The sequence below is a fragment of the Desmodus rotundus genome, chromosome 8 (assembly GCF_022682495.2).
Source record: "Desmodus rotundus isolate HL8 chromosome 8, HLdesRot8A.1, whole genome shotgun sequence".
Lineage (NCBI taxonomy): Eukaryota > Metazoa > Chordata > Mammalia > Chiroptera > Phyllostomidae > Desmodus > Desmodus rotundus.
Window position 1 is genome coordinate 97002386 of NC_071394.1, and position 24743 is coordinate 97027128.

A 24743-nucleotide genomic window follows, 5' to 3' on the forward strand; every position below is an offset into this window, starting at 1 on the left:
CGCTTCCTTACAGCCCGAAGACTGCAGCTTATACTTATTCACTGAGTAAGCTGAGTTCAGCGTCAGGGCCGGGGTCGTGTAACCAAGTCCGGTAGCCTCAAGCATCCCATCTCTCCAGGGGCGAGGACTCCAAGTCTTTAGACCTGGACTCAAGTCGTAACTCCAGTACCTCCTAGCCATATGTCATTGAACAAGTAACTTCGGATCTCATCTATAAAATGGGTCATGCGAGACTGTCGTGAGAATTAAACAAGAATAGCAGTCACGCGCTGCGGTGACTGCCGCAGAGGCAGGGGTAGTGCTGCCTCTGCCTCACACTTCACGACGGAGGAGCCGCACGCTCCGGAGAAGCCCCTCCCCTTTTCAGGCTGTGCGCAGGCCAGCTCCGCGAACAGCCGGTGGGTGTGCCCATGGGCTCTGCGGCTGCGCATTCGTCCGGCTTTGCGGCGGCAGTACTTGACGGCAGCGGTGCCCGCCCCCCGCCCCTCCCCCCGGCCGGCGTTGTCGGGGTAACGGCGAGCGCGTGGGCTTGTTGAAGGTAAGGTACCTGGGCTATGGGCGCGCCGCGTGCCCGGGCACTGGGCACGGTGGCTCCCGCATACTGGCCAAGGGCAAGGTTTCACCGCCAGAGGTGACACGGCCTCTCCGAAAGCCCTCCTGAGCGAGAGTGAAAAGGGCCAAGAGACTTTTCCCGGGTCCCCCTGCCGGACCAGACGGGGCCGGGGGAGGAGCTAGGCTTCCTGGTTCTGCCGGAATTAACTCCTCGCCTCCTTATTCGTGCACGTGTGGCCCTTCGTACTTCTCTTTCTCCTGTCTTTCTGGAAGCATTGACGCCCGTCCCAGAGCCGCTGGATGACGGGCTTCATGCAACCGCTCCGTGCCCGAGAGGAGCCTCAGCCGCTAGTTGGGTTGCTGGGGGATGGCGGGCACTGAAGGAAACCAGCAAAGGGATAAGTTAAGACAGAGATAGGAATTTGTTGGGCCCGGAACACTTTTTGAGTTGTATGCCATCATTCATTGCAGTTGCAACTACCTTCTGGCTGGCACTTCCCCATGGTAGTCCCAGTACCCTGCGCCTTCGCACAGTTAACCCATTTAACCCTCACAACAGCCTTCAAAGGTTTATTGTTTGTTTATACTTCGCAGTCTTCGGTTCTAGCTTGACAGCTCCCCAGGGGCAGGATGGTTTTGTCCCTTTTGTCCCAGTCTCCACTGGCCCAGGAGTAAGCACTTGGAATTTCAAACTTTTTTTTTTTTCAATTGGGAGAAGGTGAACTTTGCTGTGTGGGAAGTTTTAACCAGGCTTGTTAAGGCAAGGTGGACCCAGGGAATTGGAAAATTAAATGTAGCTACTTCCCTCCTCCCTTTTGGTTTTGCTTTGTTTTGTTTGGAATAAACATTTTGAGCATCTAAAAGGTGTTAGCTTATCTGCTCAAGGGAAAAATCAAGATCAAGCCCTGCTTTTAATAGAAAAGTAAATATATTTAGCACTGTGGGCGTCTGGAATCAGGAATGCCCAGGTTCGGGAAGGGAAGAGTAACCACCTCTTACAGGTACATAGCATTCAGCCCCTCCGAGTCCCTGGCTTCATCTGTACAATGGGAATAGTAATAGAATTTACCTCAGGGAGCTGTTGGGATTAAGTGTGTTTGAATGGGCCATCCTATAAGCAGCAGTTGGCAACTTTGGCTACTTGTTGAAATTCTGGGCCCCACCCAGAATTTCTGATAGAATTGCAGGTAAGGCCTGGGCATTAGGATTTTAATTTTCCCCAGTGATTCTAAGGGCAGCAAAGCTTGAGAGCCACTGTTATATGCCACCCCAAGTTACTTTTCTTAATCGCTCTTCAGTTGTCATAATCTGCACTTGTCTCCAAGTGTGAACCAGCCTTCACATCTCAAACTTCCTGACAACTGACCCAGTCCTTCCTATACATCTGTGTGTGCCTCAGACATGGGCCCTCTTTTAGACCAGTCTTAACCATGCCTGTCTCCCTGCATTACTCGCCTCATGCCTTCTCTAACAATGGGGCTTTGGGCAAATGACTTGCTCCAAGTCTGGGCTTTTTGATCCTTGAAATCAGGATAGTAGTACCCACCTGTGTAGCATACAGCACAATCAGTGCTAGCGTGTACCTACCAATTGTGGTTGGTTCTTCTCATGTAACTTGCATCCCACATCTTCCATCTCTTATCGTGGCCCTAAAGAAGCATTTCCTAAATGTGTATTGCAGATTTGGAGAGTCGCAAATGCAGTCCTTTCTCCTCCTCTTTGCCTTCCAAGTTCAGCACGAGGCAACTCTTCCACAGAACTACAAAACAAGAGATCATCTGGTTTGCCCTGTTCAGTATAACAGCTTTATTGAGAAATAACAGCTTTATTGACAAATCATTCACATGCCATAAAATTCACCTTTGTAAAATGTATCAGTGATTTTAGTATATTCAGAGTTATGCAACCATCACCATCACTGCGATCTGACCTTAAACATTTTCATCATCCTCAAAATAAAGCCCATACCTAGTAGCAGTCACTGCAACATTTCTCCCCTCCCCCAGCACCTGCAATTGCTAATGGACTCTGTCTCTATGGATTTGCTTATTGTAGACATTTCACATTATGGTCTTGCATGTACAGTATGTGGTCTTTTGTGACTGGCTTCTTTTAATGTGATGCTGTCATGGTTCAACATGCGCGTTGTAGAATGTATCAGTGCTTCATTCTTTTATATTTGCTGTAACATTCCACTCTATGGATATCCTACACTTGGTGGACCCATTCATCTGTTGATGGACATCTGGGTGGTTTCCATCTTTTGGCTTTTATGAATCCTACTTCTGTAAACATTCATATACAGACTTTGGCATGAACGTGTTTTTACTCTTTTTGTATCTATACCAAGGAGTGGCATTGCTGGTTATTCTGTAGTTAACATTACAGTAACTTCCAGATTGTTTTCCAGTCCTGTTCAATTCGAAGATGAAGAAGCTGGGCTCAGAGACCTTAAGTGGGTTGCGAAGGTCACAATGATAATGGCCTACTATGGAAGGCCATTATGAGCGTATATATGGAAGGCCTACTATGAGCCAGATTCCTGATGTGCATGCTGTCACATGGTCAGAGATGACACTAGGCCATAGATTTTGAGGCTCTGTGGAAAACCGGGGAATTTCTTGTTTTTTTTTTGTGTGGCAAGAAACCTATGACACATGCTTGAGTCAGAGTACAGAGTTCGTACTACCAAGTGTCATAGCTCAGCATTGCTTTTTTCAGTGTACGTTAGCAATCTGAAAGGGAAAATCCTGAACCAACCAGGCAAATTAAAGCATAACTTTTCAGTTTTGCTTGTTTGAGAGAATTTAATTGGAAGTTCTTGAAGTTAGCCATTCAACATTTTCTTTTAAAAAACAATTCCAGCCCTGACTGGTGTGGCTTCAGTGGATCGAGTGCCAGCTTGCGAACAGGAGCCTCGTTGGTTCAGTCCTGGTCAGGGCACATGCCTGGGTTGCGGCCAGGTCTCCAGTTGGGGGTGTGTGGGAGGCAACCACACACTGATGTTTCTCCCTCTCGTTCTCCCTCCCCCCTCCCTAAAAAATAAGTAAATAAATAGAATTTTTTTTTAATTTTTTAAAATAAAAAATTCTAATGTAGTATATACAAGTTAAACACTAACCAGAAGTTATAAAAATCTGAATTGTTCCTGGAAATCCCTAGAAAGTTCCTCACTGGAGATCAATGTCCAGCCTCAAAAAAAGCCAACACAGTATTATTTAAGCTTTAGAAAAAATTGTTGTTTCTACAACTGAATAGTAAATGCAGTAGTTGGCTTGGGTTGAGAGATGGGTCAGCAAGTGAAAACCTAGTTAAAATGCTCTCGGAAGAAAACCTCCTAACTGACCATTAACATGCAGTACACGTCCTTTTGTCGTGAATGCTGTTCAGTGTGGGTAACATGTACAGTTGTGCTCAGTATGTGGTTGCGCTGAGGGACCTTACTTAGAAAGTCTAGCAGTTTGCTGCTTGGAATATTTTGGCAATTCTATGAAGTTCCAATGCGCTGATTCTTATTTTTCATAGTTATCTTTGTCACTGATTTATCAATTTCTCTAACTCTTCTTGGTCTGTTCTTGTCTTTTGTTTTTTGTTTGTTTGTCTTTTTTTGTACTCATTTAATTCCTCAACCTCCTTGAGGTAGAGTTGATAAAGACATCACACATTGGACAAAGCTTTGAATTTTCTTTTTAACAGTCATGAGCCCCTGAAACCGCTTACCTTCCTTCCTCAGCTTTGGCCACCTTCATTGGTTGTAACAGGCTTGGTTACATACATTGCCCATTGAGATGCTGGTACTGAATGCAGGAGGCACCTAAATAATCAGTCCTACTTCCTTCTTTGTGAGAGTTTGGAGCCACATAGTTTAAATGTGCGTGATACAGCTCCACTGTTTCTTCAAGCACCAGATACATTCTCTGCTTAAATCGAATCCAGACCCAGGACTGAAGGAGCAGCAGATTCAAGTCTCCCTTCTCTAGGGCGTCTGCCTATCGCTTAGAGTGGCTGGCCCAATTTCTTGCACTGTGTACATTTTTTTCCCCTTGCGTATGGTTGAGTTTTCCTAAGTTAAATGCATCTACCACAGCTCTATGTCTTTATCGCACAATACACTCAACTTTACTTCCTTCCTTTAGCCATTATTGAATTGCAGCCTGTTGTGCATTAGGTGCTTGTTTTGCCTCCTCGGGCTGAGAATAAGGCCTGGAAGGGAGAGGTACTGACTTCAGCTTCCTTTACTCCCTCCTAGTGCTGGGTGCACACTAAGTAATTCCACAATTTTCTGTAACCCTTTAGCTTCTAACCTCGAGAAAGAGTGAGCCTTCAGACAAAAGGGGAGGGGTGCTGCTACCTGTGCTTGCTGCAGAACCTGGAGGGAAGAGCTTTGGCATTCAGCAGGCCTGGGATGGTCTAGTGCCCCCTCTCTGGAGTCTTTTACATAATCTTTCAAACCTGAATCTGTTTCCTTACTGTATTAGGATGTTAGTAGTGCTCACCCCATAATAATACTTAGAGTGAATACACGCATCGTGCTCAGTATGAACCACATACTCTTCTAAGCACTTACGGGTCTTAACTATAAGTTAGAGTTTATTTTTATCCTTATTTTGCAGATGAGGAAACCACAGCACAGGAAGATTAAATAACGTTCACCTGCAATCACATAGCTAGGAAGTAGTGAAGCTGATTCCTGTCCTGGCACTCTGGCTCTAGAATTCCTTCTCTTAGCCACTTGCATTTGGAGTGCATAATAGACCCTTAACTGGGAACTGCTGTTGCCATTGTTATTCATCAACTTCCCTTAAAAACTGAAAGATGATTGACACCCCCTGCACCTCTGATATCAGGAGCCCCTGGTAGGTCCACAGTAAAAGCCTGTTGGCGAGTGAAAGCATGGGAGTAATCCGAAATCCTCCTGCGCTTGCTATCAGGAGACTTTTGCAAAGCATGTGACTCTTGGGGCATCAGTCTTGTCAGCTGTAGTGAGAAATAATGCCACTCCTTGGGCACCGTTGTGGGAATTGATTGAGATGTTCTAGGTGAATGAGATTTGCACTTTTAAAAAAATCCTCATGACTGTGTCTTTTAGTTCACTGCTTTATAAATACTTTATTTTTCCCACAGACCACAAAGTTTTCTGAGCCTAGGTATAATGTACTCACATTTTTGATCAGCGTAGTCATTGATTGACTGTTTCTTTCTTTTCATTATACTCTTTAAAGAACAGTTGCACTTGAAAAATGGCGGAAGCAGTTTTCCATGCCCCAAAGAGGAAAAGAAGAGTGTATGAGAATTATGAGTCTCCATTTCCGATCCCTTTTGGTCAGAACTGTGGACCTAAGAAAGACTTCAGAATGTTCCACGCAGAAATGATAAACAACAATGTCATTGTGAAGAACGCAGAAGATATTGAGCAGCTGTATGGGAAAGTGAGTACCGGAGGCCCTGGCAGGGCTACTTCCCGACAGCCTGGAGCAGCTATCTTTTCTTCTCCCCATCCATTCCCGAATAAACTGTAAATGACCCGTGTTCTTCCCTTGCTGTTTGGTCTCATGTCGGAACACTACAGTTTGACTCAGGTACCCTGAAACCATGGATCATGAGGGTAACTCCCTCATTCTGGACCCACATTTCAGCAATGAAGTAGGGTTAATAACATTGAACTTTCTTGTCTTTCAGTGATAAAAGTAATGCACGTTTATTGTAAAAAATAAAAATAAAAAATCAAGCAACTTACAGAAATTAAATTAAGGGTTAAAAAGTTAAAGTTCCCCACGTAACTCCCATTTCATCCCCAGAAGTAACCACAGAGTGGCATGTTGTTCTGACTCATGGACAAATCAGATGCTGCTTCAGCAGGTACTCTGGCTCCTTGTCTGCTTTCTTCCTAGTTGGGAACCTCTTCTTAGATGAGGGCAAGTTCTCGTTTTTGCTGTTTTACATTGATAATAAGTTCCAGTTGAGGTTGGTAGCTTGTTGTCCTTCCCCCAGCCCCATCCCTTAACCAATTCATCACTGGGGCACTTTTTAAACAGCTTTATTGAGGTATAATGTACAGCCATAAAATTCACCCACTGTAAGTGTCCAATTCAATGATTGTAGTAAATTCATAGAGCTGTGCAACCACCGCCACAGTCCCGTTTCAGACCCCTCCCATCAGCACGGAAAGTTCCCTCGTGCCTGTTGCTCTTCATCCCAGCTCCTACCTCCAGCCCCAGGTACCACCGGTCCACTCCTTGTCTCTATAAATGTGTCCTCTCTAGACGTTTCTATAAAATATATAGGTTGTAACCACCTTCCCACAGCGGGATGCAATGGGTGGCATCGACCCTGGTGAGATGGGGGTCTAGGCCAAGGACAGTCTCTCCACCTTTGCAATATGTAACGTTAAACAGGAGGCTTTATAAAGTGTATATGCCCTGACCAGTGTGGCTCAGTTGGAGCATCGTCCCCCAAAGCAGAAGGTCACTGGTTCAGTTCCTGGTCAGGGCACATACCTGGGCTGTGGGTTCATCCCCGATTTGGAGTGCATACAAGAGGAAGCCAATAGATGTTTCTCTCTCACATCGAGGTTTCTCACCCTCTCCTTCTCTGTCCCTTACCCTTTCCCTAAAAATAAATAAAATATTTTTTTAAAAATGTATAAAGTGCTCTGTACATTATTCTGATTGTTAAATCTTGGTGAGGATAAAAAACATTCATTTTATTATTGTCTCAATTTTCTATGTGCTTAAATTAAGAAATGGGAGGGAAAAAATCTGTGTTGTTTTTGGAATCATCAGGAAGGAAAGGCACACTTCAATCCTGCGTACAGGAGAATCCAAGAAGCTTTTGGTACCAGGTAGCCTTGACTCCTGCTTTTAGACACGCTGCTCCTTGAAGAAGAATCCCTGCCTCTGCCTCTGCCTGCCCTGTTGCCTCCAGCGTATCAGACCTAGACTGAACTCATGAGTTATGAGACAAAGGAGGCACACTAAAAACTCACCAGCTGAGACCTTCACTAGTAATGGCTAGATAATCGGAGGGAAGATGTAATAAATCTCTTGTTAATGCAAATAGCGGTTCTCCTTCAGCTAAAAAAATTGATAACTAAAGGTGCACTAATTTTGTTTCTCTTTTCATGGCAGGGGTATTTCGGAAAAGGAATCCTGTCTAGAAGCCGTCCAAACTTCACAATTTCAGATCCTAAGCTGGTTGCTAAATACAAAGGTACATTTGTACATCATTTGGTTCTTTGGCAAATTATTATTTTCTTTCATTTTTTATCTTCCACCTCAGATTATATAGTAAAATTCTAGTGGAGAAGATGCACTCTGACAATTTTACTGCTAAAAATAGTAACTAGAATCATTCTACTAAAGGCGAAAGGGTTCTGAGAATTGGTGGAAAATGTGTCTTATCTAATTTCTAGAATTATCAAAATTGTTATTCAGTCTTTTCCGTTGTTAAGCATTGCCCAGAAGAGTACTGTGCATGTGGAAGGCACTGATAACTAGGTACCTACTCGCCTGTATGCAAAATGAGCTTTATTTCTAGAATTAGAATTTGCAACAATAACTGACATTGACGTGTTTATTGAAACAGTAATGTGTGTAGTTCTCACTTGCTGGTCCTCTTTAATTTATAAATCTTTTAACCTTGTATATTTCTCTAGGGAAGTCTCATGGTAATTTCATAACCATTATCAGCAGGTTAAAACAGAATTACAAAGGATTTTAAAAACATTTTATTCGTAAAGAAATACAAATTAAAACTGTACTGAGATATCATTTCAGCAATCAGATTGGCAAAAATCCCGAAGTTCGACCATGGGCGAGGCCCTGAGAGACGCGCTCATGCGTTTCTGGTGGGCGTGCAGGTCGCACAACCACTGCAGAGAGGAATTGAGCCGTGTCTGGCAAAATTACGTTTATATTCACTCCCTCTACCCTTCCCCATTCTCCTCTCCTCTTAAGTCCTGGTAAGCTTAACGTGCTTTCCGTGTCTATGATTTGCCCATTCTAAATGTTTCATGTAAGTGGAAACGCCCATTATAAAGACTTTTGTGTCTTTCACTTTTGTGTTTTGAACGTTCGTCCATATCAGAACTTCAGCCTGAATAATACCCACTGCATGGATATTCCATGATTTGTTTTTCCACTCATCTAAAGATGGGCATGTGGGTTGGTTCCACTTTGGGGCTGTTATGAATAATGCTGCTATGAACATTCAGGTACAAGTGTTTGTATGGACACGTGGACATTTCTCTTGTGTGTGTGTGTATGCACGCACGTGTGTGCATCCACACACACACACACACACACACACCCCTGGGAGTAGACTTCCTTGGTCATTATGATAATTCTATTTTAATTTTTTGAGGAACTACTAAACTGTTTTTCACAATACTTGTACCATTTTACTTTCCCATCAGCAATGCACAGGGCTTCCAGTTTCTCCACATCCTCACCAACGCTTCTTATTTTCTGCTTTTGTTTTTGATGACAGCCACTCAATGAATGTGAAACAGTGAAAGTTTTTAATTTAATGAAGTCCAAGTTACCTATTTTTTTTCTCTTGTTGCTTGTTCTTTTGGTATCATATTTAGGAAACCATTGCCAAATCCATGTTCAGGCAGACTTTCCCCTCTGTTTTCTTCTAAGAGTTTTATAGTTACAGCTCATATATTTAGGTCTTTGATCAATTTTGAGTTAATTTTTGTATGTGATATAAAGTAAGGGCCCAGCTTCATTATTTTGCCTGTGGATATCCAGTTGTCCCAGCATATGCATTTACTTTTATTCCAGTAATTCCACTTCCAGAAATTTATCTTAAAATTGAGTGCCAGCCTGTGAACCAAAGGGTCACCGGTTCGATTCCCGGTCAGGGCACATGCCTAGGTTGTGGGCCAGGTCCCCATTTGGGGGCGCATGAGAGGCAACCACACATTAATGTTCCTCTCCCTCTTTCTTCTTCCCTTTCCCTCTTTCTAAAAATAAATAAATTAAATCTTTTTGAAAAAACAACAACAAAAGAAATTTATCTTAAAAATATAGCAGCAAAAATACAGAAAGAAATAGCATAAGGCTATTCATTCCAACACTATTTCTAATATTAAAAGACTATAGGGAGGGGACCAGTGGAATAAACTATGTGCATTCATATAATGCAGTACTGTGCAGCTGGGCAGAGGGATACTGGGATATATTTTTAAGAAAGCAAGGTAAGGGAAAGTCTGCATAGTGTGCTATGTGTGCTATGGTTCATCTAAACGGGGGAACATAAATACATTTTTGAAATGTAAGGAAGGATAAATCATAATTTTTTAATGTCTATGGGGGAAGGATGGAACAGGATGGAAAGAGGTGAGACTTTATAGATTTGACTTTGGAACTTTGTAAATGTATTGCAGGGTTACAAAACAAAGTCAATTTTAAAAAGTAGAGCCACAAGGGGGAAACTATTTTGCATGACTTCAAAACTTGATAATTCGACAGTTTGAGTCTAATGGGATAGACTTTGTGTCATTCATCTGTTGCCTCAATGGTATTTAACAAACCACCCCAAATTTCAGTGGCTTTCAGTAGCAACCAGATTGCTTGCGAGGCTGCAGGTTTGCTGGGTAGGTCTGCTGATCTTGACTGGATGTGCTCATCCGTCCAGCTAGTCATGGGTCAGCTGTCTAATGGGTCCAGTCCCATAATGGGGTTAGCCAGCCTCACTGGTGTCTGGTGGTCTGTTGGTTGGCTGTCAGCTGGGCTAGGATGGCCTCATCTGGGAGGGAGGACAGGGGCACCATGTGTGTCATCCTGCAGCAGGCTAGCCCAGGCATGTTCTCAGTTATGGTGGAGGGTCAAGAGCAAGCCCCAGGGTGCCAGTGCTTTTCAGGCCTCTGCTTGCATCGTGTTTGCTCACGTTTTACTGGCTCACAGTCAGCGGGTTTGGCAGGTAGAAGACCTGAAGAATCAGGGCAGTCAACCTGCCATATACTGTAAAGAAAGAGAGGGCTACAAAATAATCTTCATATTGCTTTCAGCAATTTTTTATGGGTGGTAGTGTTACTGTTATGCTGAGACTGTTATATGAATATTACATGATTAAGCTAGTGAGCAATTATGGTGTGGTTGACAGGAGTTAGGACTTTTCCATGAAACAGCTTGTACACCAGGAAGCAAGGAAGCTATCAAAAACTACTAGACATGTTTCAAAAGAGGCCATGGAAACATTTCAGCATCAATAAGAATAATATTACAGTTAATTTTAAAATTCATTCCTAATAATACCCCCAAGTGTTTGAATCCTTTAGTTCATGCCAGAAGAAATTCATTGTTCACCTGTGGAGGATCCATCATTTTGAGAACTGGCATATGTGAACTGGTTCTTGGGGTAACCAAATAGTGAGGGTTTCTCTTTATTGAAGAATCCCACTAATAAATAAAGAAATAACAGGGTTAGAGTATCACCATTTAATCTAGGCATTGATCAGCAATGGTACTGATGACATAAGACCCAACAAGTCATTTTGTGTCTTCTGAGGAAAACACATGCACTACCTATGAAGTAGGCTTCCCCCCAAATGGAACTGGATCTGATCAAGCCTCTAGTTCCACCAGTTCCCAGGAGATGCAGGGAAGAGAGGAATGTGTTAAGCCTGTGCTGCTCCAAGTACTGAAATGCAGCAACATAAGACCTTTGTACCAGAATGGAAACAGATTCCATTCCATTTAGCTACTGCTCTTTAGCTAATCACTTGCAGCTTCCTTCTCCATGAGAGCTGGCTGTGCAAACAAGGGGAGCTGAACTAAGCAGTGTGCTGAGACAGTTATTTCATCTCCTCCTGAACCTTTGAGCCTATGACCACCTTGGAGTAGCACTGTGTTAACAGCACAAGGGGGGGTGTAATCATCTGAGGCCAGATTGGGGGGAAGTCCTATAGGACAGGGGATCCATTTCTGCAACAAAAGAATTTCCAAAAAAATCATAGCAGGGAAACTGATGTATTAGAATCAATAATTGCAGTGTAGGTCCTTATTTGGATTTTGAGTCAGACTTTCCGAAACAGAAAAAAGTTGTGAGACAATGCATAGATTTGGGATGATGCAAGGAATTAATACTAATTTTTAAAAGTGTAATAATGGTATTGTGGTTATGTTTTTTTTAAAGTTCTTATAGAAATAGATACTAAACTATTTCAAGATGAAATGGTAAGATACGAGACATGTCTTTCAAAATAATGTGGGGGTCAAGGGAATAGGCAGAAAAACAGATGAAGGGAGATTGCCCATGAGTTAATTGTTAAAGTTGATGGAAACATAGGCATTTATTATACTATTCTCTTTACATTTTCCTATTTTAAAATGTTTTCATAGTAACCTTTTTAAAAAGAGAGGGATCAAAAAGTAGAGCAAATAACATAATGGCCGTGCCTCTACCCATCACCCAGCTTTGGCAGTTACTAATATTTGACCAAAAAAAAAAAAATCAAAGGTTTTCAAATAGTGTAATAATCTCAATAATTATTAATCTCTTTCTGATCTATGTAGTAGCTAAGTTTTAAATGGTGATAGAAGTTTGAAGGAAATGAATTTATGACAAGGAAACAAATTCAGGTTGTGGGCTGCCCTAAAGAAGTAAATCCCAAATGTCCACTTTAGGAAGTTCTTCAAAAACTAGCTTCAGCCTCACCTTTCACCCTCCCTTCTAGCCACTCACTTGCTCCCCCTGCTCCGCCACCTGGGCTGCTTGCTTGCGTTCAGTGAACCCCACAGCTCAGGCTTTGTGCTTTCTTCTGCTGACTTCCCCCAGCCCACCTGACAGACTCCTATTCTTCAGAGCCCAGATCAGTCATTCCTTCCCCTTTGTGGTTTTCCTAACTCTCCAGGTGAAGTTAACCAGTCCCCAGTCCCTTTCTAATCCTTGCCTTGGTCACACATCAGCTTGGGTTAGAATCCTTCGTTTCTGCTCTACCTCCTTAACGAGACTGTATCTCAGGAAGGGGTATTTGCTTTACTACTACTGTGTCTCTGGGGCTTGGCACATAAAAGGCTGTCAGGAAAACTTGCTACATTTTCATTTGTTGTTAAATTACCGGAGGAGAGAGACCATGACACTGAGAAAAGTGACAAGAAAATTGACAATCCATTGTCAAGAAAACTGACACTGAAAATTCCTAACAAAATATGGGTCTGTGAAATCTTTTCTGTGGGATTTTCAAGCTGAACATCCTCTATTTTAAGCCTTTAATCCACTGAGGGAGGCTGAATTTGGGAGAGGAGAAATGACTTGCCCAAAGTCTTTTTTGTGTGTATTATAATACATATTTATTTATTTTTCAATTACAGGTGACATTCAGTATTGTATTAGTTTCAGGTGTACGGCAGACTAGCAGTTAGACACCTACGTAACTTACGAAGTGGTCCCCCTGGCAAGTCTAGTGCCCCTCTGACACTACGCAGTTATTACAGTATTATTGACTATTCCCTCTGCTGTACTTTGCATCCCTGTGACTGTTCTGTAATTGCCAATTTATATTTCTTAATCCCTTCACCTTTTTCACCCAGCTGCTCAAAACCCCTCCCACCCGGCAACCATCAGTTTATTCTCTGTATTTGTGAATTTGTTTCTGTTTTGTTTGTTCATTTATTTTTTTTTTTAGATTACACATATGAGTTAAATCATATGATCTTTGTCTTTGTCTGACTTATTTCACTTAGCATAATGCCCTTGAGGTCCATCCATGTTGTCTAAAACCTACACCATTAGGTGACCCAACAAACATTTTAGGTGGAAAGACTCTTCCAGCCAGATGCCCAGAGCTAGAAGTTGAGCCCAGAACTCCCAAATCCATACCCAAACACCGCCATGAAACTGACTTTAACAACCCTTTCTACAGGCACAGCCGTCACTGAAGATTCTTTATGGAGCACAGGGCAATAGGGGTGAAGTGTGGTAACTTTAGGGCCTAAGTATTCTGATCTGAAAGTTGAGAGCCTGAGCATTCAGAGGTGGCAGAAAGGAATCTGCTTGCATGCCATTGCTGCTCAGCTAGAATGTCGAGTTGAGAAGGCTTCCCAGGTCACACCTGAGCCCAGCCAGAGCACTGTGATTGGTCAGCTGCCAGGGGTTTGGGTGCAGGGACTAATGGCATGTAAAACACGTGTTTGCTGTTGCTGGTTGGATGGTCAACCTTCTAAGGGTCTGATTTAGTGAATTTTGAAATTCTCTTAGTGTTCTCTAGGTTTTTAGTGTTTTTTCCCCCTCAGGAAATTTTGTCTGAATTAATAGGACTTCTTTGTTGTTACAGATATGAAGACAAATATGCCTATAATCACGTCAAAGAAGTAAGTCGTGGTGAACTTTGAACTTGGTCAAAATTATGATTTAAATCAGGTCTATTTTAATTTTTATTGATTTTTATTGATTGATTTTAGAGAGACACACACACATCAATTTGTTGTTCCCCTTTTTTGTGCATTCACTGGTTGGTTCTTGTATGTGCCCTGACCTGGGATGGAACCTGCAACCTGGGCTTACTGGGATGGCTTACTGAGCACCCAGCCAGGACAATTCAGGTCTTAATTTTAGATAACCTTTTCTGATGTGGTAGCCCCTGCCTTTTTAAAAAAAATACATGTGTCCTCGAAAATTGTTTAAATGTAATGTGAATCAAATCATATTTGAAATGTACTAACTTAATTTTTTAAAACAATCCTAAGCCAAATCCTCTGTAAGTTGAATTCCTTCCAAAATATGAACAAACAACTGCCCTGTCATGTGTGTATATCTTTAAGTGCTAAGATGCTTAGGCCTAGATTTAGAACTGGCCTCCTGTGCTGGGGGGCATGCATGGCCCTGACCTCTTTTCTTGTTCTACGCTTGCAGGGTTAGAGAAAGAAGCCTTCACAGAGGCTCTTCCTCATCCGCTCATGTAGCGCGACTCCTTCCTCCGGGCACTTGTTTACACTGTTCCTGTCTCCTGGAGCCTTTCTCCCTAACCCAGCCAGCACACACACTGCCTGGCTGTTTCTGCACATTCCGTACGCAGCTTACTGTCGCCCTCAGTTTCTCTCCTCGCTACTGCCCTTCCCTCTGCTGAGTTGGGAGTCATTCCTCCAGCTCCCAGGGAGTCTGCTTTGGTGCCGCTCACTGTACTGTTCGTCATATACCTAGATTAGGATGTCAGTTCTTAGAGAGCAGGGATCCCGCCTGGTTCCTCTTGGCAGCCCCAACATTCAGTCGTTCCTTCATAGGATCTTGTTGGCTGATGATCTCCTGTCTAAACCCTCATCATCCCTGAGGGGAAGCTTGAGTTGCAACTCTTCAGCAAGTATTTTATTTTTATTCTATTCTATTCTATTCTGTTCTATTCTATTCTATTATTTTAATCTATTCTATTATTTTATTTTTATTATTTAAAAAGTTTTTTTAATTCTCACCTGAGTATATTTTATTACTGGTTTTTTAGAGAGAGAGGAACATCAGTGTGAGAGAGAAACATTGATCGGTTGGTTGCCTCTCATATGCGCCCGGCCGGGGATGGAACCTGTAACCTAGGTATGTGCCCTGACTGGAATCGAACCTGCAACCTTTTTGATGTATGGATAACACTCCGACCAACTCAGCTACCCAACTGGGACTCATCCAGGAAAGCTTTTAAAGCCGCTCAAGCCCACAGTGTTTTCTCATCTTGCTTCTGCATACACTGGCAGAATCTGACAGCTCCTTTTTGTTTACATGCCCGATATCCCTACAGCCGAAGGAGGGTCCAGGAGGCAGTGGCCCCAGGGAGATCTCATTGGCTGCTTCTGCTGACACTGCAGGCTGGGCACAGGGGTAGGGTTCCACTCTGTGAAAGGGGCCTGCTAAGTGCCTGGCTGAGCCCCCATCCCAGGAGGGCTGCGGTATAGGCAGGTTGCTGCAGCCAACACAAAGACTCAAAAACAGATAAGAAGCCCACCCCCAGAGCAGGCTGTCAGTAAAGATGACCTGACATTAAGCCAGCTTGCCTATGTAAGGTTCTGGATGGGGGAGATGGTCGCCTCCCTGAAGGTTATTCCTTTGTAAGCTCTACATTGTAATATTCCAAGAATGTTATTGATCCTTGTATTAGTTTCCTAGGGCTGCTGTAAGCAAAGTACCACAAACTTAGATGGCTTAGAGGAACAGAAATTCTCACAGTTCTGGAGGCCTGAAATCCAAAATCAAGATACAGTAGGGCTATGCTCCCTCAGGAGGTTCTGGGGAGGATCCTTCCATACCTCATCTTAGCTTCTGGTGGTAGCCCACATCACCATCATCATCGCTGTAGCCAATGAGTAGTGATTGTTCCAGCAGTGCCAGTTACTGGCCTGTATACCTGTTACCATCTCAGGTCATCATCTTAAGAAACGTTTCAGGTAGGTGTAGTCATTTCCATCCCATACATGGGAATCTGTGATTATCTTGCCCAAGATTACATGAGCTTAAAACAGGAAGTCCAGCTCCAGAGCCTGAAGGGAGTTAACACAGAATGAGAATGACATAGTTTTACGTGCTATCATTTCTTGAGTATGTTCCTTGTGCTAAGTACCACGCTGATAACAGGTTTATGGATTGTATTCTTAAGTTTTTCCATCTCCCCATGAGGTAGGGCCTGTCTTTGACAGGTGAGGAAACAAGCAGAGGAGGTTAAGTGACTTGGTTAAGACCAGTACTTGGACCTAAACAGACTGCAAAACCCCTTTGCGCCCTGGCAAGGTGGCTCAGTTAATTGGAGCATTGTCCACAACACAAAATGGTTTCAGTCAGGGCTCATATGTGGGTCGTGGGTTCGATCCCCCATCAGGGCATGGGTGGGAGGCAACCAATCAATGTTTCTCTCTCTCTTTCTTTCCCCCTTCCTTTTTCTCTAAAATCAGTGAACATATCCTCAGGTAAGGATTAAAAAAAAAAAACATTTTGCTACGAACTCCAGGGATAAATGGGCATTAATCAATAAGGTGGTGGAGAAGGGCCTTCCACGGAAGTGGACGAGGTGTGCTCAAGGCACAGAAACGTGAGCAGCTGAGGCACGTTCGAGCGGCACCATTGCGTGTCCTTGCTGCTTTTCATCAGTCTCATCACTGTTTCTGATCAGAGCTGCTGCCGTCCTTCCCTTCTGCCTCTCTTCCCCTTATGTTTTCTGACTTTCACTTTTCTCTCCCTGAAGTTTCTCCAGCAGGGTTTGGGGTTAACCGCAGTAGGATTTGGCTTTTGAAAACATTGCCAGCCAATTAGAGGATTCCTGTTCTGTGACCCGTAGGCCATATGTCTTAGTCATCCATGCATCTGGCTGTTTTCATCACCAGTCTTACTCAGAGGCTTTCTTCTACATACTTTGGCAGCCACTGTCTCATTTGCGCTTTCATAAACGAACATCTGAGGTCATCATGAGACAGAAATGCAGGCATGATTCTGGCATTTGGCAGAAAAACAAAAAAACTAGAGGTGCTAAGTGGCTTAACTGAGAATCACAGAAGAGCCAACTCCAGAACGCAGATGTGGTGCAGCGTCTTTCCCCACATGGCTACTCTTGCTCACAAAGAGCAGTTACTGTATTTTGCCGTGTATAATGTGCACCCACATTTTTGGCCCAAACTTTCAGGAAACAAATCTTTTGTTTTAATTTTTTTATTCAATTATTTATTTATTTATATTTAGATACTTGTTTTTTATATTATAAAGGAATTTCAGCATTTATTTTTGAACATATTATGGTGCAAGAACTGTTATGGAACATAATCACAAAGCATAAAGAAGAGATACAAGGTATTTCAGGTACTACCCATGTATAATGTGCATCCTTATTTTTCCCTCAAATATTTGGGGGGAAAAAGTACCCATTATACACAGTATAATATGGTAATTAAGGTGTGCATTTTTAATGTGACATATATTAAGTCAAAGTGTTTTTATTTTTCAAGTCTCCCTAAAAACCCCACAATCATATAGTAACAAATATTTATTGAGCACTTACTATGTCCCAAGCACTTTACATGTCTCATCTCCTTTAATCCTTGCAACAGCCCCGTGAGGAAGGTACAGTTGTCCCTGGTTCACAGGGGAGAACTGCGCCTTAGAAAAAAGGGCACATAGCTAGTACGCGAACATGACGGAGTGAGGGGTTGAGCTCACATCTGCCCTCCCCACTCTTTTGCAGAGAGCAGAGCAGTGACCTGTGTGTGCTCTCCCTCTCTCAATTTCAGATCTTCTGCTCAAAGGGGGGACTCCTGAACCTTTAATTCAGTGGTTCTCATATATTTTGAGTCAAGGAATTTGATTAAAACTTCTAGATCCCTTCCCCAGAAAAATACACATTGACAGGAAAATTTGTGTACAAATAAAGAAGATTCACAGACCCATAAAGCCATAGAACCAATGCTATAGGTCAGGGGTGTCAAACTCATTTTAACTAGGGGCCACATCAGCCTCGTGGTTGCCTTCAAAGGGCCAAATGTAGAGCTCCTTGCCCCTAGTTAAGGAGTAGTTACATTTATACAGTCCTAACTGTGAAGCTGATGTGGCCCCCGGTGAACATGAGTTAGACACCCCTGCATAGGTAATAGGAAGAGCAGATTCTTTCTAGACCTCTCAAGTGAAAGCTCTCTTGAAACTGCATGCAACAGTGCTTTTCCTACGGGTGAAAGACATCTTGCTGTTGTATAGGCAGCCACCTCTTTTGCCCTGGTTATAAAAAGTAGCACAGAACGTGATTCTTCTGAGGTAGTAGTACGATTTTCCCCAGCTTATGGGTAGAAAACTGAAGCACAGAGAAGTTAGGTAATTGGTTTTGTCACACAATTATAAGTGACAGAGTCAGGGCTGAACACAAAATGTGTGTTGCTGCATCCTCCTGCTGCTTCAGTGTTCAGGGAGCCTTGTCAGGTTTCAATTTTTAAATCTAAGATACCGTTTCCAATATATAGGAATGCATATTCATCCCCATGTAGGATAAATAGGATGCCGACAGCTTGGAGGTTCTCTTGATGAATCAGGATTAAGCAGCCACATACTCTTTTTTAAATACAACAGAAGCCAACTTGTGTTGAACTGTATGTGAGATGTAGCAGTTTATAAGCTATGACATACCAGTCTTCTATACACAGACAAAATACTCAAGGTGAAGTGTAAAGTTACATCTGTCTTCTACAAGCCAGTTGTCTTCTTAGATGCTTTTTGTGCTCGCTGCTCTAGGTAGAGGCAAAAGTGCGTGTGTTTCAGTGTCTTCAGCGTTCCGCTGGTCACGTTTCCCACAAGCAGCGGTGGCCTCGCATCCTTGAATGCATCCCAGCAGCATTGTTAGGTATTGATGCTTCTTAACCAGGGCAGAACTCTGTTGTCTTACTGTAACTTTTTGTAACTGGGAAGTGTTCAGAGCTCACTTTCAAGTTTAAGAAACTAAGTGTGTATTTTCGCCTTAAAATACAGTTTAAAAATTATTATGGAAGAAGGGGCCATTTCTATTAGGATGCTTGGCTGTATGTACATAACCATATATGTTTTTTTTTTCATGTGCAGTGGAGACATTAGGAGATACTGTGGAAAATATTTACTGGATTTTCCATTTTTGCTTTCCAGTACTAAACAAAGGCTCTTTATGTTATGAGTGGGATTTATATCTGAAAATGTGATACCTAAATTGGAGCTATACAGAACAAATTATGACAAAGAATGGCCATTTTCTTTTTATATTATATTTACCAAAATCATTTGGCCTACCAGTTTTAAATTACATAAATTTTCATACTTTATTAAACTGAGGTTAATTTTTTTCAAATTCAGCAAGTTAAATGAAGCTCTATAATAAAAACAAAGTAATACATGCTCATTGCAGAACGGTTAGAAAATGCAGAAAAGTGCAAAGAAAACATTTACCTATAGCCTGCCATTAAGAAAAAACACTATAAACATTTTGGCATGCTACCTTCCCATCTTTTTGGCACACTCTGTTGACTTTTGAATACTGAAATTCAAGTGTTGTTACTAACAGTATTTCTGTTTTGCAGGTATCAGCGTAGGGTAGAATGGGCCACACAGCTCATGCGAAGACAGGCTCAGGATGAGAGTACAGTGCATAGAATCCTTGAAGATTACACAAAACCACTTGAGCATCCTGTCAAAGGGAATGAAAACATTCCATTGCCTAATGAGCTGAATTCTGAAATAGTTTCCAAAACGGAAGCCACCATGGATGAAGAGACACTTTCTGTGATGAACGGGGGCTCGGGAGAGTCAGATGATACTGAGGATCCCAGCAAGCAATCAGGCTGCCTGCAGGCAGGCTCTGGGCATGACCCACTAACTGCAAATGGCTCGGATGAGCGTGTGTTAGCGGTCACTGCGGCTCCACCCCAAGTCCACTGTGGCGAGCAAGATGTTCTCCTTCCCCTGGGTGGCACTCGGGACAGCAGCCAACGGGCAGGCGCTGATGATGAGTATGTGCTGGTGGAGGAAGTCGTGTGCGATGGTGTGAGCGAGAGGGAAGATCCCCCGAATGGGGAAGTAAGTGGGAGAAAATAAATCACTTCTTCCAAAGCCATCTGTTTCTGGTTCATAGGAGGTACTGGCTAATTGGAGGTCCCTGACTTGGAACTGGTAGCTGGCCCACATTAAGCACCCAGCTTATGTGAGAGGCGGTCACGACACCACACTGCAGAAGCTCCAAGGGAACCAGCAAGCACTGGGTCCTGCGCCAGTGGCTCAGTCATTGGGGGGGCTGTTTCAACTAAAACCTTAAAGTTTGTGAATAACTTAACATTTTAAAAATACACAAAGCAGGTCCAATGATCCTTCTTTGTGTGGGAGAAGAAACGCAGCGGTGATTGCACACAGTCCTGTGTATAGCCGCGGGGGCGGGTCTCCAGTTCAAGGGCGGGGGGGTCAGCCACCGCAAGAGAAGCCTGGGAAGCAGATTCACAGCCACTTCATTACGGGATGCACTGTCGAGCAGCCCTAGAACTATCTGTAATAGCTAAAAATGAGCAACAACCTAATGGTTAAGTAGTAGTATGTGAAACACCCACTTGAAGAAATACTATCTAGCCTTTCAAAAGAGGTTTATGATGTCTCATTAAGAATCTAGGCACATGCTTGTGATGTACATTGGAAAAAAAGCAACACAAAATCAAAGTGATCACTAGGGGAAAAATTCATGGGGCAGAAAGAAAGGAAGTAAATGTTAACAGTACAAAAACAATTTTTCCACATAAGTAACAGAAAAAATGACTTTTTAACAGTATGAATCCAACAAATGGGAATCTGGGAAATTTGTAAGAAAATTATTCATTTTAAAATATAATCTCCTCCGTATAACATCTAGTGCTTCCATTTGTCATGTATGTATTTTACTTCTTCTTCAGTTGGCACAAGAAAAGAGATTAATATGCAGAAGAAACCCATACAGGATCTTTGAGTATTTGCAGCTCAGCCTAGAAGAGGTATGTCTCCAGCCTGTTCTCTTTTCAGCCATTGGTCTCTGGGCCTGGGCAAGACTATGTAGGTGAGTCGACCTCAAAATGCAACTCTGCACGTAATTCAGCAACTGAGTAATCAGTAATTGAATATCACAATTAGGTATTAGGTCACCCTGGGCAGCCTCCGGAGTAGACCTGCCTAAATTTCACTCCTTAGCCTTCATTTTATCAATTTTAACATGTGCCTTTGGGGGGCCTTCTCTATATCATTGCACAGAGGTTTTAAGAGGTTTGTCTGAGCACTTCTTTTCACATCAAGATTTTAGACTGGCCAAATGTTATGTTACTAATTATCACCAGGTTCAAAAGCAATAGTTTATTGAGAGAGAGTTCACATGCCATACCATTCACCGATTTAAAGTGTACAGTGCAGTGGTTTTTAGTGTATTGTGGAGTTCCACCAACTCCAGTAAGCTGTGATGTACTTCAGCATGTAACAACTGCTGATTACTAAAGGCACTCTAGGTATTTCCTTCTGCAGAAGTACTAATACGTGCTCTATTTAACACAGTAGCTACTTTCTCAAAAGTTGGCTAAAAACGTGGCTTCCTAACGAGCGCATCATGTTTTTCCTCTGACTTGGAGTTCCTCTAGCTGTGTTCATGTGATGTTCAGCCCTTCCCTTTTTTTGCTTACGTTTATACTGTATGCAGAAATGTCCTTTCTGCCCTTGAAGATAACACCCCTTCATCATCCTCCTGCCCAATGGTGTGCCTCCTCTCCAGGAGTGCTCTTGTCTGCCTTGGATAACTTGCTTCTGCAGTGTCTAGCACAGCTCTTGCTGTATATGTAGGTGTCGAGGAGTGCTTATTAAATGCATCCACGTGGGTAATTTCATAGATGTGTTAACAGGGAAGTAATTGTGTCTCCATAACCTCTTGATCTCCTGGTATCCGCTTCCTTCCTTGCAGTGAAGCCGTTGGTACAAAGAATAGACTTTCGGACAGGAAAGGATGTTTGGAATTATTTACTTCATCTCCTCATTTTACAAATGAGACCGCTTAGCCCGCTGTTGAATACAGTAGCCTCTAGCTGTGTGTGGCTATTTAATTTAAACTAACTAAAACTGAACAAAATTCAAAATTCTGTTTCTCAGTTGTGCCAGCTCCCCTTAAAACACTCAATAGCCACATGGGGCTAGTGGCCATTGTATTGGACATCACATGAGTAGAACATTTCCCTGAGTCTCAGCCTTCTTCTCTGTAAAATGAGGGTTGTATAGCACCTTGTTCATAAGATGTTCTGGAAAGTAAATCATGCTTGTAATGGGTTCGGCACGGTGCCTGGTGTGTAGTGAATGCTCAGCAAGTGTTAGTGCTGCTGTTCTTGTCATTGTCATCGTTACCGAGTTATTTTTAAAAACTATTTAGTAGCTTGAGAAATTTTTAGAAGATACACCCTTTGAAGAAAAAAAAACTAGTAGCTAATTGGAACTCTTTATTTCACAACAATATTTTTTTATTTAAGTATAGTTGGTATATAATATAGCAATAAAAAATTTTTTTACCAGTATGAATCCAACAAACATGAATCTGGGAAATTTGTAAGAAAATTGTTCATTTTAAAACGTAATCTCTATATAACATTTAGTGCTTCCATTTGTTCTGCATGTATTTTCTTTTTTCTCTTCAGTTTTAGGTGTACGCAGTCAGTATTTTGCAAAAGTATTCACTGGGTATTTATTGTGTTAAGTACTGGGCTAAGTACTAGTAATACAGGAGTAAATAGAATACGACTCTGGCCCTAAATAGCCCAGAAATCATTATAGTTCAGTGTGATAAATACAGTGTGATGTCAATATATATATATACACACACATCTTGTCCCAGTGTTGCTCCTGTTGTATCTTTGTACCCAATACCTCACATCCATTAGGTGTTTAATAACTACTTGTTAGTGGATGTGTACAGGTATAAAATTTGCACAGAAACTGACGCAGTCCAAAGGGACACACACTAGCTGGAAAGACATTACAGAGTTGGTGATTTCTGCAGATGTTAAAGAATAAATAGGGGATTGTCAGATGGACACGGGACGGCATGGGCTGTGAGTCCCCTGTCATGCTGCTCAGCCGTGGAAGTGACAGCAAAGGAGGGCTAGATTGTGGCAGACGTGAGTCTGAGCTGGGTCATGGTGGCCCCAAGGCATTGCAGGTGGTGATGCAGGGGAGTGGCAGGAACCAGAGTTGGCATCAGTATGAACATGGGCTGGAGGGCTGACTCATGAAGACCCTCCCAGCCTCCCAGCTCTGGGGGGTGGCAGCAGTAGTCCTGGAGAGAGTGTCAGGGATACAAACTGGGGTCTCAACCTTACTGACCCAGGTGGGTGACCAGTTGATGCTTTTAATGGCAAATAAAACGCCTCCCAAACACTCCTTGAAAAAAGGCAAGAGTAATAGGAGATTCCAGATGAGGTTGCTCTGCATTCTTGGAAGCTGTTTGGCTCCTGAGAACACTCCAGAGACGTGTTGCAGAAGTTTTCAAGGAACATGCAGTTAAACCTGACTCTGCTTCTCAGTTCTGTTTGGCAGACTTTCTTTGAAAGGATCACCCATGTTCGGCAGACAACTTGAACATTTTCATGTATTTCCGTAAATGTCCGTCAGGAACACAAGCAGTCCTGCTACAGTGACTCAAAGCAGTTCTTTTTAGGGATTGAATGGTACTACCACAGCTGATTTAAAGGTCTGCTTCTCAGAGATCTGTTACTGATAGCTGTTTTCCTAATACAATGATTTGGGCCCTATGTAGATTTAGCAATATGACATTAAAATTATTGTTGAACTCATCCCTCTATCTTATTAGTACTACCAAAGCAAAAATTTATCAATGAGATCTCAAGGGACATAATCACCAGCCTCCACAGACCTCCCAGTCTACTGATGATTTCATTCTAAATATAAACCAACTCAGTCAAATTAAGATCCTCTCCATCTGTACTAAGTGCCTAAGATCAGTTTGCATTGATTCATAAAAGCCATTTCAGGTCAATAAAAATGAGGCATTGGTTTCATCAGTTCTTAGGGAAATATATGTTTTGCTAATAGTGGAAAGTTTCTGAAGAACTTGAATCCTAACAGATACCAGGAAGGAATTTCTTGCTAGGCAGAAATTGGATAGAACTTTCACAGACTACAATATCTAAAATGGTTTTTAGAAAGGGAGGAGGACTAAAATGAATTGAGCAGTTAGGTGCTTTGCAGAGCTTTTTAAGTCTTTATGAGATTTAACTTCATTAAATCTTTAAGAAGACATTCCCATTTTATAGGTGAGGTAGGAGAGTTTAAGTGCGACTTTTAAGGCCCTAGCCATTAATGAAGACTCCATTCCCCATCTGTCACATGTCGAAGGTCATTCTTCTGTTACACCATTCTGAACCAAGAAGTGAGAAAGTGAAAGGGAAAAAAGGGCTCGGCTGTTTGAGGAACCAACTTTGTCTTTTCCATTGCACCTTTTGGCCACCATTGGTGTCCAACCGAGGGGGAAAGAAAGGTATTCTGTATTAATAAGTGGGCCATGGGAAGGGTAATGGTCAAGATAAGATTGTTGGACACCTGAGAGGCTGTCACTAGTCCCTTAAAGGAGAAATAGGGCAGAGTGTCCACACTGAGGAGAAGGAGCTAAAAGAACCCTGTCTGCTCCAGGTGGCTCTGGCAGTTTGGGCCTCAACCACAGGCAGGATCCAGGGACCTGTTTCTTTATTCAGTACGGCACTGAGTACCCA

At 42.6% G+C, this 24743-nt stretch overlaps 1 protein-coding gene across 3 annotated transcripts in view; it reads left to right on the top strand.

Moving 5' to 3' along the window:
- The first annotated feature begins 449 nt into the window (after window positions 1-449).
- The window catches only part of TSEN2 (tRNA splicing endonuclease subunit 2), a 36593-nt gene continuing 12299 nt past the window's right edge, over window positions 450-24743 (top strand). The window contains exons 1-6 of one of the 3 annotated variants that reach the window (XM_045192374.3): window positions 450-538; window positions 5775-5981; window positions 7680-7761; window positions 13835-13871; window positions 19554-20049; window positions 20907-20984. In XM_045192374.3, coding sequence (XP_045048309.2) covers window positions 5793-5981; window positions 7680-7761; window positions 13835-13871; window positions 19554-20049; window positions 20907-20984 — 882 coding nt within the window. In that variant the 5' untranslated portion in view covers window positions 450-538; window positions 5775-5792. Of the gene's footprint in view, window positions 539-5196; window positions 5409-5774; window positions 5982-7679; window positions 7762-13834; window positions 13872-19553; window positions 20050-20906; window positions 20985-24743 lie in introns of those variants that run through there. The other 2 variants (XM_045192377.3, XM_045192376.3) reach the window with 2 other exon arrangements.